General features: G+C 30.2%; 1 protein-coding gene across 1 annotated transcript; it reads right to left on the bottom strand.

The window, feature by feature from the left end:
- Window positions 1-1760: 1760 nt before the first annotated feature.
- On the bottom strand, window positions 1761-16981 carry LOC142323664 (poly(A) RNA polymerase gld-2 homolog A-like). Its single transcript, XM_075363718.1, has 2 exons — window positions 16877-16981; window positions 1761-4288 (listed from the first exon to the last, which is right to left on the bottom strand). The coding sequence occupies exon 2, from the start codon at window positions 4251-4253 to the stop codon at window positions 2409-2411; it is 1845 nt and encodes a 614-aa protein (XP_075219833.1). The 5' UTR covers window positions 4254-4288; window positions 16877-16981; the 3' UTR covers window positions 1761-2408.
- Window positions 16982-22454: the final 5473 nt, after the last annotated feature.

Raw genomic sequence — 22454 nt, 5'->3', positions numbered from 1 at the left:
TGGATTATCACAATTAAACATCAATTTAAACCAAAAATTACATGAATGAATGCAGTAAAACTTTTTTGCACAAAATTTAATTTTTTTTATGTAATAAATTTGTACTTTAGAATAAAAATGGTGGTGTACTGCGGCACTGATGTAAACAGTAATGTGCCTCTCAATTTCTACCATTTTACTAAACCAAAATTTTCCTCTGCTCTCAAAATATCTAAGTGTAGATTATTTATAAAATACATTCAAAAGTGAAATAACTGTAGCTAAGGTATTTTTTCCTAACTAGAAATACTTAAAAATGTTCTAAATAGATTATTAATTTTACTTTTTTCATTATTTATGTTGGTTTTAGCAAGTCCCTTATTTATTCCCACTTTTTTAACATTGTCTTGTTAAATTATGTCTAATCAGATGATGCTTTTTACATATGATAATTGTGCATATGCTTTAAGAGAAAACATTCGTAACAGACAGATATAGCAGGTGGCATATAACTGTGCACATTGCATGCGAGAGAGAGATAGACTGATAGGACAGGTGGAACAGTTAGATAGTCATTCCTTTATGAAAACATATCGTATGCTCCGTATACTTACACAGTATGCAGTACATTGTTGTTACAACTTATATCTTTTAGTCAATAGTGTGATAAGCCAGCCGTCAGCCTATGTACATAGCAATATACCGCCTGCTATACCTATTCTCTATCAGCAGGAGACTATAAATTTCAATCATAATTAATGAATTTTTCAAAAACGCAATGTTTCTGCTTTTAAAGAGCCATTAGATTTAACACATTTGGAAAGTCATTAAATGTATTGGAACCTCTTGTTATATAAAAAATTTAAAAAGTTTTTTTTTGTTTTTTATACATAACACAACATAAGTGTAAATTTACTATTAGGTTTCCTTTTGCATTTCATTGAACACAAAACACAGTGGTACTTTATTTTACTATAAGAACGTAATTTGTGATTCAAAAAGGCGATGTTTCTGCTTTCAATAGTCATTAGAAGATGAAAGAAACAATCATATATAAATAAATATTTTAAAAAAATTATTACTTAAAGATAACATTAATTATTCTACGAATAAATCTACTAGCAATATTAAACAATATCACAACATAAGATGTATTTAAAATAAAAAGGAAATTTGGAAATAATACAAATAATTGAAAAATATTTTTCTTGTATAAAATTGGATTTTGCTTTTACTGTACATAAGTTCAAAAATAAATAGTAATTAATTCTCTTCTTCCTGAAAAAGAAAGTAATTTTTTTTCATCTGAAACTAATGCCTGTTATAAAGAAAATAAATATATTTTGCAGGAAACTCAGTATTTCGTTAATTATGATATTATTCATTTTAAAGGAAAATGAAATTAATCATATATAAAAAAAAATCTTCATTTCTTGGATAACTGCAATACTAAATACATGAGCTATATTCTTTTTGTTGAGCCCAATAATTTGTTATATAAGTCATTTAAAAAAAGACTATGAAAATAAATTCTCTTTGCAAAATATATTAATTTTTATTAGAGGCTATTTGTAAATACTTATTAATATTACTTATATCAAGTGTTAATTGAAGATATAGTATTAACAAATCAAAGTAAATGTAAAATACAAAGCAAATCAAAAACACTAAATTATTTTATAAAAAATGAAAGTAGATTATTAGGAAACAAGTGATTGATATTTTTTATATGTAATAAAAATTAGCTAAATCTAATCATCTGTTCAGTAAAAAGACGGTCCTTTTTTATTATACACATTTTATATAATATGCTTGTTATTCATACATTAAAAATGTAAATATACCCACTCAAATTGTACATTTTTTTCATATCATTAATAGTTTCATAATTCTTCTAAAATAATGGTTCTTTCAAAAACTGACTTTTTCTATGAAGTTGTAGTGGTTCACAAGCTTTTTGTCGGCAATGTAAATATGGTAATTTCTGAATTTGTCTTCTACATATACAAAGTAATTGTTAGCTACTTGTAGGTAGTTAACTAATATTTTAATACATAATAAATCTTAGTATGGATTCTGCATGAAAGTTTTTTAATTATTAAAATTACATCTGAACAAACGGCTAAATACCTGTTTAATCTGAAAATGTTTGTTTTCTTATGACGTTTAATTTTTTTAAATTGTTTCTAAAATAATTTTCTGTGAAGTATGTTTGGTAATCAGCTGGTTGTGAAATGAAGCTACTTTTTGATGACTATCACCTAGCAAATTTATTTGACAACAAATTTAATTTACATTACGCCAATTAAAGGGTTTTCCACTTTCAGCTGCAGACACATACGTAATAAATTTTATTCAGTTGTTATTAAAAATGACTGAAGATTTTTCTTAATGCCGGAAATTCATGTTACGATTGAATATTTACAGAATTAATATTTGAACAAATCATCAAGTGTCTCAGACTCTGATAATATTAGTCTTGCCATCTTAAAATGATTCTTTATTGTTTTATAACTGTCATATGTATGCACAGAATATGCTACATTTTTCAGAGTAAAAGGCTCTTCAACTTGAATGAAGTTACCCTTCAATTTGTCTTCATTTTTTTTTACTGGAATGGACTTTCCTAGTCTTACTGAAATAATATTTTCTTCAAAATTAAATTCGTCATAAAAAATAAAAAACTGAGTCAGCAATTTTCCAAGTGAGTCTCGACTTTCAGAATGCCAATCACAATTCCATGATTCATAAATATTTGTCTGGTTAGACTGTGTGATATCATGTTTGTCATACTCAAACTCTTCCCTTTTTATATCTTGCAGACATGGTAGTACTGGTGGTTGAGTCCCATATTGTAAAAAAAATATTACTAACAAAGACAAAGAATAGCTTGAAAGTGTTTTTTTAAAAGGTTCATTAATATTATGATAATAAGCCCATACTTTTATTACGCTGAAGAGAGGTCTTAACCTCCAGTCACATTTAGTATAAGCAAAAAGAAGAGGAGTGTTCCATAATCCAATAATATGACTAAAATTTATGTCTATATTTATCTCATATTTTCTCATGAATATTCTTAAGACTGGTACTTTTGCATCTACTAATATAATTCTACCGAATTCTGGACCCTTCCTCAGTATGTGTAACACCTTACAAAGCTTCTGATAGCATACATCACGTCGTAATGTTCCACTTCCACTCACAGGCATTTCAGTGAGACAAAGATCCATGTCACTATTGGACACTGAGAGACCTGACACAGTTGAGCCCATTATAAATAAATTGTATGCTGAATTCCTTTTTTTTAAGAGCAGATATAAGTTTTTCCAGATTTTGATTTTTTCTGTATACTTTTTAATGGGCTGCTCATTTTTAATGTGTAATCTATAAATGTCTCTAGATAATCTGGGAAAGATTTCATTAGCATCATAGAAATTGCTTGGAGTATTATTGTAAAATATTATGGAGTACATATTTAAAAAGACATCCATTGGTGCCGGTGTATGACTTGGTTTGATTATTGGTAAAGAGTCAATGTCTTCTATAGTACTAAGCTCTGATGATATTGATTCTGACTCCCTCCACAGATCAGATGGTCGCAGTTCAAATTCCTTAGTTTCAATCATTTTAGATGAATGCAACTGCTCATATTGTATTCGGTCAAATTTTCTTTCAGTAGAAACATTCTGCTTATCAGGTTTTTTAAATTCTTTATCAGTATTAAGATCTGCTTCACTTGCAAATTTAACTCTAGAATCACTAACAGTCCATGCTGGAGTGGTGGATCTAGGGTTTATCTGTTCACATTTATAATATATTAAATGTGGTTCCTTCCTTTGCACATTATGAGCGACCACTGGGTGGAAAGAATCTCTGACCATCTGCACTTGTGGTTGTAAAGTAACCATAGGTCTTTGTAATGTTTGTCTGTACTGGCTAATCCTTGGGCCAGCAGATAAAGAAAGGTTTACATCTGGAATAAAATGGATATACCCAAAATTCAATCTTGAATTGGGCTGAAGCTGCAACGAAGGTGAATCTGGAAATCTTTGGTAGAGATTTAGTGAGTTAGGAGCAACACCATAAAATAAAGTCTCTCCAGTTCTTAATTGAGGACTTACTTCCTGTGTTAAATTTTGTCCCTGTAAAATAGAGCTTGTGCTTGGACTTAAAGGGTTATTATTTGTCCTGACATAATACCGTGTCAGAAGCGGAGTAGGTGTCAGAGGAGAATCAGGCTGGTTTTCTCTCAAGGATCCTTGTAAACCAGACATAATTATTTTTCCTCTGCTAGCGCTTGTGATAAAACCTGTGAATAGAAATATGCATTTGTTAGGCTCATTTTAAATTCATAACTCACTGTGTGATCACAAATTTTCATTAATGTTACTTTTTTCAACTACAATGCCTCAAAACTGATGGCAGCTAACACGTATTTTCAATTGAAATGTAAAATCTGAAGAGGTTTTAATCTAGGAAGTGATATGCACAAAATGATTTTTATAAAAATGTAATATCAAGCATATACTTATAAAATAAACTAACAAAAATAAGGTGATAGAAGGCTTGATAACCCATCGATAGGAAACAAACTGCCTGCTCATCAGTTTGCTAAGGAAGTAACTGCACTATCATCTAATGCCTTCTCAGCCTTACAGATGATGCTGATGAAGTAGCTGAGCCAGTTTCTTTGGTACTCTGTCCACTAACTCTAATTTTATAGCCTTAATCATTATCAGTTTATTGATGTGTACACATTAAACTGAGCAAGTGAGATTTCATTTTAAGGTTGTCTTTTTACATTATAATGTATTTTAAATTCATTAAGTATGAAGTGTTATTTTTGCTCATAAAAAATTAATAAATATGATAGCTAAGAAAATTAAAAGAAAATAAGAAATTAGTCATAGCAGCCAATTGTTATAAACTGTTACATCATCTGGTAATAGATGATGAAAAATAACAAGTGGACTTCAATTGTTTAAATTGTATAGCAATAATGTAGTTTCATAAAATTATTCTATCTCTTTAAAATCTTTGAATTTGAATTACTTCCACTTCAGTGAATTATACAAGGATGAATGACATATCACAATTTGGACATTTCTTGCTGAACTACTGATCTGCTATATTAAAGCATACTATCATAATAAAACATTTTTCTGGCTCTCCAAAGCTGTCCATGGTGAAAATGGAATGCTGCTCCAAATGAAGAAACAATAAACACATAAAATCAAATGTCAGTAAAACAGAGTTGGCATTTGCCAACCACAATCAATAGATTTCAAGTATACTGAGTTTTACAACTATCCAAATATGACACATACATTACAAAAGTAACCACATTTAACACACTTGAACACTATTAATATCTAGAATACAATCGTACAAATGCAGAGCATTTGTTACGCTTAGTGGATTGCTTCAATTCAAATCAAGAAGTTCGTTAGAACTTCGTTGGTAAGAGTCCGCAGAACTGGACGGTACGGCGAATCAACGAACTATGTTTACAGTTATAAACATGACCTAACCTAAAAGTGAAATGAAAATGGAAAAAAAAATAAGCATTAAAACATTATATTTCAGTTCAGTCAGATTTGCAATAAAGAATACTTTCAAAAAATACCTCGAATTTTGTTAGACATCGTTTTTTTCTTCCATTTGATGAACCGCGGACTCGAAGATGTCACGTTTTCTCAAAAAGGTGGGCTTTATTTAAACAAAGAATAATCATCAGAATTTTATTATTTCGGTAAATGTGATATGTATTACATATAAATGAAATCGGGCCGGTAAGAGTTTTGACAAATTTGTCTATTTTTGCTTATTATACGGAATGCTTAAACTTGTTTATTATCCGTTATTGTATATGTATCGTCTATTACATATATTTAATAAGTAGTTTTTTAAACAAAATTCTAAGTTAACAGATTTTGATAATATAAAAATGTAGTGTCTTACCTTTTTTGATATCAGTATCGTTATGTTAAATTTTATTTATATTACAGAATTTTGTTTTTGATCGGAAGAAATATCTACGATCCTCTTACCGTACGGTTTACAATTTCATTGAAATTTTTTGGATTTATTTTACTGTTTGACCATACTATACTGCTTCAAGACATTTCAAATCATGTTTTGGATTTCTAAATGTTTACATCTATTTTACATTCTCAAAATATTAAATCAGTTAAAAACCCTTTTTTAAATAACTAATAAATTTTCATTTCTTCAAAGCAATTTTCTTTTATTAGATTTAATAAAATATTTTATTTCTGGTTTATTTTACAGAAGCACTTGTAATACAAGCAGAAAATTGTACAACCACTTAAAAAGATTGCTCTTTGTTATCATAAATAAAATATTCTTAATATTTTTTTGTTTTTCCTAATTTTAATAATTCATAATTTTATAATATTTAATAACTTCTGCTCAAAAAAGAGAATATTTTACACAAACAGAATAATAAATTTTCCCTACATAAGTTTTACAAATTTTTGTTATTTTGTTGTTTGATTTTTCCATGACAATTTTATTGTCATGGAAAAATCAATTTTATTGGTCGGCAAAAATCTTCCAGACTAGGATGCTACCCATTAGACCGTGTTTTTGCTGTGTGTTTTAAAAGAATTAAATTCTTTAAATTTGTTACCTTTGAAATTTAGTTTTTTTTTGTTTTTTTTTTGTCTTCAGTCATTTGACTGGTTTGATGCAGCTCTCCAAGATTCCCTATCTAGTGCTAGTCGTTTCATTTCAGTATACCCTCTACATCCTACATCCCCAACAATTTGTTTTACATACTCCAAACGTGGCCTGCCTACACAATTTTTCCCTTCTACCTGTCCTTCCAATATTAAAGCGACTATTCCAGGATGCCTTAGTATGTGGCCTATAAGTCTGTCTCTTCTTTTAACTATATTTTTCCAAATGCTTCTTTCTTCATCTATTTGCCGCAATACCTCTTCATTTGTCACTTTATCCACCCATCTGATTTTTAACATTCTCCTATAGCACCACATTTCAAAAGCTTCTAATCTTTTCTTCTCAGATACTCCGATTGTCCAAGTTTCACTTCCATATAAAGCGACACTCCAAACATACACTTTCAAAAATCTTTTCCTGACATTTAAATTAATTTTTGATGTAAACAAATTATATTTCTTACTGAAGGCTCGTTTAGCTTGTGCTATTCGGCATTTTATATCGCTCCTGCTTCGTCCATCTTTAGTAACTTTACTTCCCAAATAACAAAATATTTCTACCTCCATAATCTTTTCTCCTCCTATTTTCACATTCAGCGGTCCATCTTTGTTATTTCTACTACATTTCATAACTTTTGTTTTGTTCTTGTTTATTTTCATGCGATATGTCTTGCGTAGGACTTCATCTATGCCGTTCATTGTTTCTTCTAAATCCTTTTTACTCTCGGATAGAATTACTATATCATCAGCAAATCGTAGCATCTTTATCTTTTCACCTTGTACTGTTACTCCAAATCTAAATTGTTCTTTAACATCATTAACTGCTAGTTCCATGTAAAGATTAAAAAGTAACGGAGATAGGGAACATCCTAGTCGGACTCCCTTTCTTATTAGGGCTTCCTTCTTATGTTCTTCAATTGTTATTGTTGCTGTTTGGTTCCTGTACATGTTAGCAATTGTTCTTCTATCTCTGTATTTGAACCCTAATTTTTTTAAAATGCTGAACATTTTATTCCAGTCTACGTTATCGAAAGCCTTTTCTAGGTCTATAAACGCCAAGTATGTTGGTTTGTTTTTCTTTAATCTTCCTTCTACTATTAATCTGAGGCCTAAAATTGCTTCCCTTGTCCCTATACTTTTCCTGAAACCAAATTGGTCTTCTCCTAACACTTCTTCCACTCTCCTCTCAATTCTTCTGTATAAAATTCTAGTTAAGATTTTTTATGCATGACTAGTTAAACTAATTGTTCTGTATTCTTCACATTTATCTGCCCCTGCTTTCATTGGTATCATAACTATAACACTTTTTTTGAAGTCTGATGGAAATTCCCCATTTTCATAAATATTACACACCAGTTTGTATAATCTATCAATCGCTTCCTCACCTGCACTGCGCAGTAATTCTACAGGTATTCCGTCTATTCCAGGAGCCTTTCTGCCATTTAAATCTTTTAATGCTCTCTTAAATTCAGATCTCAGTATTGTTTCTCCCATTTCATCCTCCTCAACTTCCTCTTCTTCCTCTATAACACCATTTTCTAATTCATTTCCTCCGTATAACTCTTCAATATATTCCACCCATCTATCAACTTTACCTTTCGTATTATATATTGGTGTACCATCTTTGTTTAACACATTATTAGATTTTAATTTATGTACCTCAAAATTTTCCTTAACTTTCCTGTATGCTCCGTCTATTTTACCAATGTTCATTTCTCTTTCCACTTCTGAACACTTTTCTTTAATCCACTCTTCTTTCACCAGTTTGCACTTCCTGTTTATAACATTTCTTATTTTCCGATAGTTCCTTTTACTTTCTTCATCACTAGCATTCTTATATTTTCTACGTTCATCCATCAGCTTCAATATATCGTCTGAAACCCAAGGTTTTCTACCAGTTCTCTTTATTCTGCCTAAGTTTGCTTCTGCTGATTTAAGAATTTCCTTTTTAACATTCTCCCATTCTTCTTCTACATTTTCTACCTTATCTTTTTTACTCAGACCTCTTGCGATGTCCTCAAAAATCTTCTTTACCTCCTCTTCCTCAAGCTTCTCTAAATTCCACCGATTCATCTGACACCTTTTCTTCAGGTTTTTAAACCCCAATCTACATTTCATTATCACCAAATTATGGTCGCTATCAATGTCTGCTCCAGGGTAAGTTTTGCAGTCAACGAGTTGATTTCTAAATCTTTGCTTAACCATGATATAATCTATCTGATACCTTCCAGTATCGCCTGGCTTTTTCCAAGTGTATATTCTTCTATTATGATTTTTAAATTGGGTGTTGGCAATTACTAAATTATACTTCGTGCAAAATTCTATAAGTCGGTCCCCTCTTTCATTCCTTTTGCCCAGCCCGTATTCACCCACTATATTTCCTTCCTTGCCTTTTCCAATGCTTGCATTCCAATCTCCAACTATTATTAAATTTTCATCTCCTTTTACGTGTTTAATTGCTTCATCAATCTCTTCGTATACACACTCTACCTCATCATCATCATGGGCGCTTGTAGGCATATAGACATTAACAATCGTTGTCGGTTTAGGTTTTGATTTTATCCTTATTACAATGATTCTATCGCTATGCGTTTTGAAATACTCCACTCTCCTCCCTATCTTCTTGTTCATCACGAAACCTACTCCTGCCTGCCCATTATTTGACGCTGAGTTAATTACTCTAAAATCACCTGACCAAAAGTCGCCTTCCTCTTCCCACCGAACCTCACTAATTCCTACTATATCCACATTTGTCCTACCCATTTCCCTTTTTAAATTTTCTAGCCTACCAACCTTTTTCAAGCTTCTAACATTCCACGCTCTGACTCGTAGAATGTTATTTTTTAATTTTCTGGTGACCCCTTCCTTAGTAGTCCCCACCCGGAGATCCGAACGGGGGACTATTTTACCTCCGGAATATTTTGCCAAGGAAGGCGCCTCCATTATTGCTATGTGAAAATGCAGAGAGCCACATTTTCTTGGAAAAAAAGCAGCTGTAGTTTTCCATTGCTTTCAGCTGCGCAGTACTCAGAGGACTGAGTGATGTTGATACGGCCGTTTAAGTCGTCCTGACTCACGCCCCTAACAACTACTGAAAGAGCTGCTGCCCTCTTTCAGGAATCATTCCTTAGTCTGGCTCTCAACAGATACCTCTCCGATATGGTTGCACCTTCGGTCCAGCTACTCTGTATCCCTGAGCACTCAAGCCCCCTCACCAACGGCAAGGTCTCATGATTCATAGAGGAGGGAAATTTAGTTAAAAAAAATAATAATTTGACTGGTTTTATTTATTATGTAGTTTTAAACTGTTTAGTTTTTGGGTAAGAGATTGCTTTTTTGTCATTGATTTTTTTTTTGTAATACTTTTATCTATAGAAATATTAATATTTTTTTTTTTAAATTAGAAGATAAATAATTTTTTTAACTGCTGGACTAGTTAATGTTTTTAAGAAAATTGTTGAATTTTAGAAAAATTTCTTTTAAATTTATTAAAAAATATTTTTAATTAAATTTGAGTTCAGTATTCAGCCTCTTTATATATATAAAAATTAATCCATTTTCAGTTGTTTAAAAATGATTTTGAGGTTAGAAGGCGATAGCATTTTTTTATTAGCATATAACTTCATTTAACTCCAAATTAATAACAATTATAAATAGTCTTGTTGGAACTATTTATGTAGACTGAACTTCACGGTTTTTAGTTTCATCTCAAAACACACACATATATGAGTGTAGATAAGAATGAGGATTCAATTATGCATCATTTCAACAGTAAAAGCTTAGTTTCTTATTATATTAGGTAGATTTTATAAGAAAGCTACCTATCAAAATGGGTACCATGATTCGACTTCCAGAAAATTTTGACATATATTTGCATTTCACATCCCCCAGACCCCAAAACCACCATCAGTTCAAAAGTTGATATGTACATTTATATATATATATATATATATATATATATATCACTTTCTTGTGGACACAATAACTACTGTAATTTAACGCCAATCACTTTCATATTATTGTCTAATAAATCACATTTCATTATCATCCCAAATGGATGGCTTTCATAAGTAGAAAACAAACAGCTAACTTCTGCTGTACAATTTGTAACTCAGCAATGATATGATAGCTACAAAAGTAGTTAAAAGTGTTTTGATGTAGGTAAAAAAAGTTTTAGTTTGGTTTAATAACTCATTAAAATTAATCGTTTCTTAAAATAAAATTTCTCATGAATAATCCAAAATTATAAATTATCTATCATTAAAAGATACAAAGTCCATTTATTATTAATAAGATCACCACTTTTATAATCTTAATTCCAATTGGTTCATTCATTTATTTAATCATGAATAACACGGCATATGCCCGAAATTCACTTGGTAGGTGACATGTTTAGTAAAAAAAAAAATAAATTTACTAAGCAATGTCATGTAGTAAATTAAAAAAAAAATAAATCTTGTTTTTTATAAGTGAAATTTATTTTTCTTTCATTTTAACATGAAAGGCTCTTAACAGGATCCTTAACATAGTTCCATCTTCATCCATACAGTGATCTGCCAGTTGGATTAAATAAAGTACTGTTTGTTAGTATTGTTGTTGAATCAGTTTTAAAGCAGTTAGGAAAATAATTGTACTAAGTAGTGTCGTTGAACTGATATTTCTTTTAATTCTTTCGCTGGTTTTCTGAAAATTCAGTGATTATTTCTTGTAATTCCATTTTAGATCAGTGTCAAGCAAATTCCATAATAATGAGTATTTTCAATGCATTAGATCAGCGTTTCTCAACCTGGGGGTCGCAGTGACATAAAATCAGGATCCCAAAATTAGCCTACAACTTTACACGTAAACAGTAATGAAGTCAATTTATGAGAATAAAATCATTTATTATAAACATTTTACTTACATTTATAAATACACATGTCAAGAAAATAAACTAATGAGATGGATGTGTTTGTTTTTCATTTAAAAGTTTCTTCGTATGTGGATCTGTGTTGAAGAGACACAAAAGCAAATTGTTTTCAAGTGATAAAAGACGATTCCTATATTTAGTTTTTAGCGCAGCCATAGAAAAAAAACCTTTTTCACAGAGGTCTGACATAACAAAAATGATTATTATTTTCAATGCTTTTGTGACTAAATTTCCAACCTTCAGATTTGAACTGTAGTTGTAAAGTTTTATTGACAAACATTTCAATAAGCTGGTCATGAATCTCAACTGGTAACTTAGCAGCTGCAACAACATTTTCACTAAATGGATTCAGTACCAATCCCTTTGGGAAATCATTTTTATCTTCTGGGAAATACTCCACCAACTGGATTTTTAGCTCGCGCAAATGCATCTTTATGCTATCCAAACTGTGGTTAATAATAGTGCCTCTCTTCATCCAAAATTTTCTCAATATAATCGAAAGTGAATGGAAACATATCAAGATTTTTGCTTTGAAGGCAAATAATCCAGATATAAGCTTCTTAATGAAAGCCTGAACTTTGTGTGTCCTTAATAAAATGTTTTTATGCGTCCTTGTAGATTAGATTCATATTCAAGTTGTTTGAATGCGTAATACATCAGCTAAGTATGCTAATAGAACAATATACTCATTATTCTGTAAAAACATTGAAAGTGGCATTGTTTATCCTTGAAAAATATTATTAAGTCATCTCACAATTTCAATAACCAGGTTAACACTTTCCCCTGTGATAACTATCTGCATTCTCATGGAAAAGAAGAGATTTTTTCTTTTCACCCATTACATCACATAGTTTAGCAAACAACCTATACTGTAATAAAATTAATTTTAAATAAAATACTTTTAATAAAATTAATCACTTTTACAGCTTTACAAAGAATTTGTTTGAGATTTTCTGGCATATTTTTTGTGTCAAGAGCATGTCTGTAAAGGAAGCAGTGTGTCCATTCCACCCTTGGTATAAGACAAACTTTAAATTTTTTCAGAAATCGAATTCAAAAATCAAATTCTTTCCTGTTATCACCTTTCACCATCACTACATACTGCAATAATTTTGTCTATTCTATGTTATAGTTATTTAGTAGCTTTATAAAAAACATCAAAAAGACATTGTCCTATTGCACAAGTTATTGATTTTCAAAATAAAATATTTTCTTTGATTGATCTGTCCCTATTGCTTTTATATATCACAAAACAAGAACTGAGAAATGTTTTCCACATCTGTTGATTCATCAAATTTAATACTAAAAAATTCACTTGAACTTACTTGCTCATGTCATTTATTCGCCATCAATTATTATTTTCAATGAAACTACGCTTTTAAAAACTTAAATAAATTTACCAGATGCATGCTTTGCATCCAAAACTAAAACTAAACTGACACTGCAATCCTGTACACCTCTTTTATAACGCTGAGAACACAACGTGTTCAAACATATCATAAATGCATGTTCGAACATGACACACTCGCAGTTAATATTAAATTATGCAAACAGATCAAATTACAAGGAGCATATACACATCAAGTTGAACCTGTAAATTGCTCATGTTTGTACATTTCATACATGCATGTTCAAGCTCGTCACCATCAATGCAGCTAAATAGTTTTACTCGGTTTCATTGGGTTGGGTCACAAAATATTCATTATATATTTTTTTTAACTTTTTGGGGATCATGGAGCTAAAAAGATTGAGAATCACTACATTAGATGTTAGAATGATAGTGAGGTAATTTTCATATCTTTCAGTTCTTGATTTCTTTGGTGTGGTAACAACACTTTTTACTCTGAGGAACTTCTCCAGTCTCATAAATCCTGTACAGTTATTTTAGTTCTGCTTCTCCTCAACATGATAATTCTTATGGTGTATCATACATCATTGTTTATGTCTTTTAGAGCTCTGTTAAATTAGGCAAACTAAAGTTCTGCGATCATCATCAACTTTTTTGCCTCTTCTGCACGAGACATTTAAATTACAAAGAGTTTAGAGAATAGTTATACAAAGCCAGTTATCACAGAGAACCACCTCAAAGACTGATTATACTGTACAATGAAATAATTTTCTTGAAACTGGTGTCACACAGGATGCCTGGTCAGGGTAGATCCTCTAGTAATAGATAAGATAATCGAAGTCATCTGCTACATCCAGACTCTAAAGAAATCAACTAAACGTGCTAAATTAGAACTATGCATTCCTATGACTACAGGGTAGATTAGAAAAAATATTTTCAATTTAACCAACTCAGATTACACCTTTAACTGACAGTAATAAAGACAATATGAATTCTTGTGTTAAAATGATTGAAACAATGGAAACTGATGGAAATTTCCTTTCAAAAGTATTTATTATTTACTTGTTTTAAGTGATCAGAGGCAGACATGTACCTATTAAGAAATACCTGCAAAACATAATAGATGATATTATGACACATACAGAGAAATACCCTGCGTATTCCAGTCATTACGGAAGAGAAAGAATATTTAAGCCTATTTGAATTTGGCAGTTATGCACAGATGATATGCTGAAGAATGCAAAAAAAAAGGAAAACTAAATTATAAGGAATGGCCATAGTTTTCAATGATGAATATAATCTTTTTTTTAAATTTCCACATGTTGACACATGTCATGCTGCATTTGACTGTCAATTAAAAAATAAGTCATTGACAGAAGAAAGGAGAAAAATAATATAAAATAAAAAAGCTGCAGTATTTTGGTGAAAATTGAAAAATGTTACAAGCTCGAAGCAGAGTATAAATATATAAAAATTGTGCAAATTCAAAAGTATTCATAGTAGACCTAGAAAAATGTCTTCCTTTACCTTCATTAAATAATTCTTAAAATTATTTTAAGGAAACTTTGGACAAAATTATACTATGCATAACCTAGTTAAAGGAAAAAATCAAGCAATTGTATGACATGATTAGAGTATTAGTGCACAAGGGAAAAATTAAATAATCTCATGCTTGCTTTTTAATGTGGGCAATGAAAGAATTAGTAGATGCTGATTTTAAAACCTTAAAAGTTTGGTCAGATAAATGTTTTCCATTTAAAACAGAAAATATTTTATGATAAAAAAATGAATGATCATAAATCTTTGTTAAGAGTTCATACCCAGAAAGAAGCTGACATAATTTACAGTGTAATAGAGGGGAAAAGGAGAAAAATTAACATACATATTTTAAAATATTTAAAACATGTTCTACCTTAACTTCAGCTAGTTCAACGTTCAACTGTCCAACCAGTTCAACAATTATAAACAAGAAAAAAATTATGTGTGAAGATGCTTCCAAAATCTGAAGATGCACCTGAAATGATTCACATTTAGGTGAGGAAAAATAAAATTGTTCACTAGTTTTTTTAAATATTTTTTGATGAACTCAAGTTCAAGTTTAGACAAACTCAAGTTAAATGCCTAAATTTATAGATGTAACTGTTGTATTAATAGTATAAAGTAAATAATTTTATACTTTTAGTTAACAATTTGTTGTAAAATAATTATTTGATTTAGAAGTACCTGTTCATTTGTTTGAATATTGACAAAATGATATTCATTATAAATTTGTGAGAACAAATTGTTCTCTTTCTTGTGTGTTTATTTTTTTATGATGAGTCAATATTGCTGTATTTTTATACCAAGTAATTACTGATTCAATCTTAAAATGTTGGTATTAAGTAACTATGTTACAGTTATTTGTAACCTAACATGATGTGAACTATTTATCTTCATTAGAAATAGGCTAATACCAGATAGGTAATAAGATTATTTTATTACAGCCTCTTTTTAATATTATTTTTTATACAGAATATTAAAAAAAAAAACTTTTTATTAAGTAACATAATTGTTTACATATAGTTCTTTTTACAAATATTTATTATGTATATATCAAAATAAGGATTATTTTCAATTACTTATAATAATCTAGGCTATAGCTGTTTTGATAAATTAGTATTATTTCAGTTAGTCCACAAATTATTCATGCATTTAGTTTTGTATGTTAAGAAGTCTTTGTTATCTTTTTTCTCTGTCAATAAAAATCCTTACTAAAATGTGCAATATGTTGGATGTTGAATTCTTAAACTTTTTGTCAGTAATAAAAGGATTAAAAAAAAGATTAAAACAATTTTAATAGTTTATAGAAATTAACTGAATTGAATTGTTTTAATTTGTAAAAGTTGATAAACTATCAAAATAAACAGAAATAAAAACCATTGGATTTACTGTTGATAAAGCAGTTATACATGTAACTATAATCTCCAAATGGTGTTAAACAATTGTATCTTTATTTTTAAAGACGAGAGAATATAACTGTTCTTAATACAATAATAATATTGTATTCAGAACAGAATAAAATAATTTAAATTAGATGCTTAAACAATTATAAATTTATAAAATGAGGGTAAACAGACACTGTTGCATACGTAGGGTAAATATAAAAGTTAATGATTTTTAACCTTTTGAACTTAGAACAGGCCTAACAGATTATTTATACATTTTAGTAAATATTTGAAAATAAATGAATGAAGATTGTTAAAGGAATAAATTAAATGAATAAAGACTGTTTAAATAGTTTACAAAACTCAGTAACTTCTCAGTATATACATTTAAAAAGCTTTAGAAGTATATACTGAGGCGGACTTGGCAATGAAAAAAATCTGTTGATACTTAAAAGTAATTTTTATAGTTTAAATCTATCAAGTAATTACAAAATGAATAAGAAGAGCTCATGTAAAAACCAAATTACCTAAAATATGAACTGCAGTTTCTTGCTGAAAGAAAACCAAGTTTCTAGAAAGCATTCTTTGTATTACAGATATCCTTTATTATAGTCAAATATTTTGTTAATAGTTCTAGTGATTATTTTACTACACTATTTGTTGAAACTGCATAGCAAAACGGGGATTATTTTTTTAAAGAAAATAACATACTATATAAAAAAAATAACATTACTTTCTTCAGTTCAGTTCAACACATTTAAAAAAAAAGTGGGCCTACAAAACCCGTTATTTTAATATTTATACCACAGTTTCTAATATGAATAAATGATTTTTTCTTTCTATTTTATCTACAAATTTTAATATCTCGAATACAGGATCATCACATTTCTACGCAACATTATTTGTTATACCACACCAAATAAAGATAATCTGTCTAACCAATAAAGGCCTACAAAACATCTACTTAATATTAATGGAAACATACCAATACTTATTTTATATAAATTACACTTACTCGTATTCGCTTATCCGTGAATTTCGTTATACTTTGAGACTTTCTTTGATAATAGGCAAAATAATAATTATTACAAAAATAAATAACGCAAATTTACAGTTTGCTTTCAAAAAGTGTAATAATACAATCACTGACTAGTGGTGGGGGTATAAGGATGTAAGGTAGGAGTTCTAAATCGGTCTGTGTTTGCGCATGACGTATGTGCATGGTGGATCAGAAGCTGGCGTTTTGCTACTCTAAATAAACATATTTCGTGATGGCAGGATAATCCTATTTATTTGTGGCGTTTATTTAAAAGTGTTTGTAAATATATATATACATTTTTGGTGTAGTCTATTGTGCTTTCTGATTACGTTTAAAGTGTTCTTAATTTTGACGGGTTTTAAAATATTCTGGTTTGTGTTGTTAAAACACCACAAACAGTTACAACCTAAAGGTTGTACAAACTACTCCAGAAAGACCAAAGGTACAGAAATAAAATATTTTACCTTTTTTAGCAAAACAATGAAACTTAGTTTGCCAGCAAAGTGACAAGTTTAATTTAAAGACCAGTGCAATATATTCCACACATTTTGATTGTTCGAGTTTTGTTGTATCACTTCGACATCAACTACCGAATTACACCACGATGAGTAATCGAACTTTGAAGCAGAAGTAATACAAACAAAATATTTGCCTTCTTTAACTGTTCCAAGACATATTGATCATCAAAATGAATGAGCGGAACAGATAGCAAAAATAAATCGTCACATTGAACTTCCGAACATTTAACAACTTGTGACAGCTCTGAAATCGTATAGAGTAGATCTGCTATTCATGGCCTTAAATTATATCATTTAGTAGTATTAAACAACAAATTTGATGAAATTAACCACGATAAAATAATTGGATTAAAAAAGGAGATTAAAAATGCTCAATGATGAAAATCACGATTTCAAAACTCAGTTTGTATGAGCTTTTGTTAAAGTAACAAGATTTCAGCTCCTCTTAATCAAAAATTTAAGAGATTTTACTTTAAACCAGCAAACAATGAAACGGCATAGATGAAGTCCTACGCAAGAACTATCGCATGAAAATAAACAAGAACAAAACAAAAGTAATGAAATGTAGTAGAAATAACAAAGATGGACCGCTGAATGTGAAAATAGGAGGAGAAAAGATTATGGAGGTAGAAGAATTTTGTTATTTGGGAAGTAAAATTACTAAAGATGGACGAAGCAGGAGCGATATAAAATGCCGAATAGCACAAGCTAAACGAGCCTTCAGTAAGAAATATAATTTGTTTACATCAAAAATTAATTTAAATGTCAGGAAAAGATTTTTGAAAGTGTATGTTTGGAGTGTCGCTTTATATGGAAGTGAAACTTGGACAATCGGAGTATCTGAGAAGAAAAGATTAGAAGCTTTTGAAATGTGGTGCTATAGGAGAATGTTAAAAATCAGATGGGTGGATAAAGTGACAAATGAAGAGGTATTGCGGCAAATAGATGAAGAAAGAAGCATTTGGAAAAATATAGTTAAAAGAAGAGACAGACTTATAGGCCACATACTAAGGCATCCTGGAATAGTCGCTTTAATATTGGAAGGACAGGTAGAAGGGAAAAATTGTGTAGGCAGGCCACGTTTGGAGTATGTAAAACAAATTGTTGGGGATGTAGGATGTAGAGGGTATACTGAAATGAAACGACTAGCACTAGATAGGGAATCTTGGAGAGCTGCATCAAACCAGTCAAATGACTGAAGACAAAAAAAAAAAAAAACTTGAAACCAATTAAAATTTTTAATGAATCAGAAGAAAGATATTAATTTTTCATCACAGGAAATAGCTGGATCAATTTCTTTAGAGTGTTAGTCGAAGAACTTATAGATATTTAAGAAGTAATACCTGCCCATTACCATTTTCATCAATCTTTCATACTTTAATCTTCAAATTTACATGTTGGCATTTTAAACATATTTTGCTTTTAATGAAACCTAAACTCATCAGTAATTTGGAGCTTCTGACTGTTTTAAGCTTTAATGAGATTCATATTTCAAACAAAAAAATCCCTTTTGGCACGCCGGAAGGCTGGGTAAACTTCACCGATGCTAAGTAGGGATAAAGAAGATTTCCACCTTAAGGTTAAGAACAACTTCAAAATTACTAAATACGACAATGGTTGCATGTGAAAAAAAGTTTCACATGTTTTTAGCGTGTACGACAAGCCCCTTCTTACAATTTCAGCAGCATTTTGGTCATCCGTTGCCGTAAGGGTTGGTTATATCAAAAATTATTTCAGATAAAAGTTTTAGGTAATGTTTAGAGGACTAACGACCATTTTAAACCGATTCGATACTGTGCCTATTAAGGAAGGTATTGATTTTTGTCTTCGAAACCCCATTTTTTCCACCCCCTGAGCCAATGGTTGGTGACATCAAAAAGCTTTACTTTGATAAGTTTTAGGCCCTTATCCAAAGAATAGCAGGAACTTTAAACGAATTCGACATTTTATCTAATAAGAAAGTTATAGCGATATTTTGTTTTTTCGAAAAAGCCCCCATTTCCATCCCCATGGTCCGATTTTGCCCATAATGAACTCGACCGAGGTTTTGGGTCGTTGTATTTGATGTATAAATTTGAAAGTGATTGGCGGAAAATTACTGCAGTTATCGAGTCCACAAGAGAGTGTAGCATATATATGTATATGTACGAGTATTTATCAACTTTTGAACCAATGGTGGTTTTGGGGTCTGGAGGATGTGAAACGCGAAGATATGTCGAAATTTTGCGGAAGTCGAATCATGGTATCCATTACAATAGGTAGCTTTCTTATGAAATCTACCTAATATAATGTATAAATCTTGTCAAATCGTTATGGTTCAAAAAACTCGGCCAGTTTATTATGACTGACCAACCTAAGAGCAAAAATACTATAGAAATTATTTTTAAATTACATAGTGTTAAATTAATGCACTGACATGGAAAAAAAATGAAATTTTAAGATGAATTTTTGAACATATGTGTAATCTATATCTCCTCATTAATTCATCATCAGATAGTTATCTGCTATGACGCAAGTTTCTGTCTTACTACCTCCATTCTCTGTCAATTAAGTACAACCAACCAACTTATAAATAATATTGCATAAACGATAACTTAAGAACATAAAACAAAAGAGAAATTAAGGAATACAGTTTCACAACTCACCAAAACTTGAATGCCTACCTTATATAAATTTTTAAGCTTTTAGAAGTTTGATCCACAGACAACTTAACACCATATCACTAAGGATTACATAAGCTTCAGCACTATAAAATTTTTAGCATACTCAAGTGGGTATAATAGCAGACTTACGCAAATAAACAAAACAAATTACAAAGACTCAACAGAAAGTAACTGTCAGACAAACAATTGGATATAATGTGGTCTTATTAACAAGTAAAACATAGTAAATCATTACACACTGAACTCAACACCAAACCATTGCAATGTTTCTGGAATACATAAACTGAACTTTTTGACTACATAGTTTTCTACATTAGTATAACAGGATACAGTTACAATGTACATTTAATTGTCATCTATAGGAGCATAGTATTAACATTTGTCAACCATTTTATACAGAAAAATCCAACAACTTTGATACCGAGAATTGTTGAATTTGAGGTTGGAGGCTGTGTGTTATGCTACAATCAGTAATTTCCTTTGGTACAATTAGTATAATGTCTTTATTTACACTTTCTAATGCATTGATATTGATATTGCACTTATTACTTTAAAAACATCTAGTTCATAATTCTGTCTTTCATATATATATTTCTCAGTTTTAGACTGAATATGTTGCTCTTCATTTAAATTTGTCAAAGACTTTTACTTTCTCTATATATCATAAAGAGGTTAATAAACTAAATTTAATATCCAAACAGATATACAATGATAAAATATATCTGTTTTTTCTTATCCAATATATTCTTGAAGTTCCTGTAGGAGGATTTTTGGGCTTGAATAACAAAATCCAAGATAGCTGGTAGTAAAACCAAAGTTTCTCCTCAAATTTCATTTACAGTTATAGCAAATGGATACCAGGAAAAGTCTACATCTATGAAAGTCACCTGCTACCTCTGAAATTGCTACTTTCAGGGATAAAATGTTTTGTACCTACTACAAAGTTAACTCCAATGAAGTGTCATGTGCAGTGTGACCATCAGTAAAGAATACACCTAGTAGACTAACTCCCCTATCTGCAAAGCAAAGACAGAAAATATTTGTTACATACTCAATGCATTGATTACTCATTCAATTTCTGATTTTCCCATACCCTAGTCTTTTGAAACACTCTAGATACACAGCATATCTTTCCATATTTAAAGACTCAAGGAGAGATACTAATAATCCACCTGGTTTATTATTATTAAAATTGTGAGGTATTCTTTACCATCAACATTAACCTGAAGATAAACAATTTAATTTGTCACTTTCACTGTTAATTCACGTACTTTGTTTCCTTTTAAGTAAATGAAAAGACAGTTTTATTCTCGTAAAATTCTCTTGGGATTGTTCAAAACACTCTCATGTTTGTGTTCTTTCAAATTGTTATAGACTTTAAAGTACCTCTTGAATAAGGCTTCTCTGATAACAGATGCTCTAGTAATTTGTCAAATTGTCTACTAGTCTTACTGAAACTGATAAATTGCATTTCATAAGTACTTGCAACTGGAACACCAATGGAGTTATATTTAAAGTATGTTCTCTACTTCCTTTTTTGACAAAATACTCTCCTCATTATCAATTACTTCATTTTTTACTGCAGGAAAACTGGCTTTTGTTACTAAAGTTATCTTTGCATTAGAATAACTTTCTCTTGTGTTAGTGTAGAACCCATTCTTTGACAGATAGTCTTGCAATGGGAACTCTCCTACTGTCACAGTGACTTACATTTCCTAAGGTATCTTCCATCTAATTCTCTGAATATTTATAGGAGACATTGCAGTTTAGATGGTCAAAAATTGCTTACTTTACAGTAAGCAGTTTTTTACAGATTGATCTGCAATTTTTTACAGACCATTTCTAATTGAAATATTTTATATATATTTTCGGCTTATCTCTTTAGCATAATTTTCTACTTCAAATTACAATTATAAAATTATGGTTAGCATGATTACTAACACGTGTCTATAAATAAACTTATACATTTGAAATTGTCTCCTAAACAGAAAAAATTATTTCTACATAGGAGTTAGGGAATGTTTCAATTTCTTAATTTATATCCACAGATACATTTGGAAGTAATAACTTTTATTCCTCTGCCAATGATCACATCTAATACTGTTCACAAATGTTTCATTCTTTAATTATTTTTAGTGTTTGTAATTGATCATGAAACCTGTTGATTTATGTACACTATTTCAGTCACAGTTTGAACGTTTCAGGCAGCTTTCAAAGTTATATAATAAGTATGCTTGAGCGACCCCACCAGAACAACGTTGAAGTAGGACTAGTCGACTTAAGATATTGTTCAGAAGACAAGATACTGACGGGCTGGAACCTAACTTAAGGTTTACTGAGTTCACCTGGAATTTTTATTAAATATATGTTATG

This window comes from Lycorma delicatula, chromosome 4 (genome assembly GCF_047948215.1).
Source record: "Lycorma delicatula isolate Av1 chromosome 4, ASM4794821v1, whole genome shotgun sequence".
In the NCBI taxonomy this organism is placed as follows: domain Eukaryota; kingdom Metazoa; phylum Arthropoda; class Insecta; order Hemiptera; family Fulgoridae; genus Lycorma; species Lycorma delicatula.
The sequence above is the reverse complement of the archived record's forward strand: the minus strand, read 5'-3'. Positions and strand labels throughout refer to the sequence as shown.

Excerpts from the sequence above, each read along its gene's own strand:
- LOC142323664 (XM_075363718.1), bottom strand. The coding sequence starts at position 4,253 with ATGTCTGGTTTACAAGGATCCTTGAGAGAAAACCAGCCTGATTCTCCT.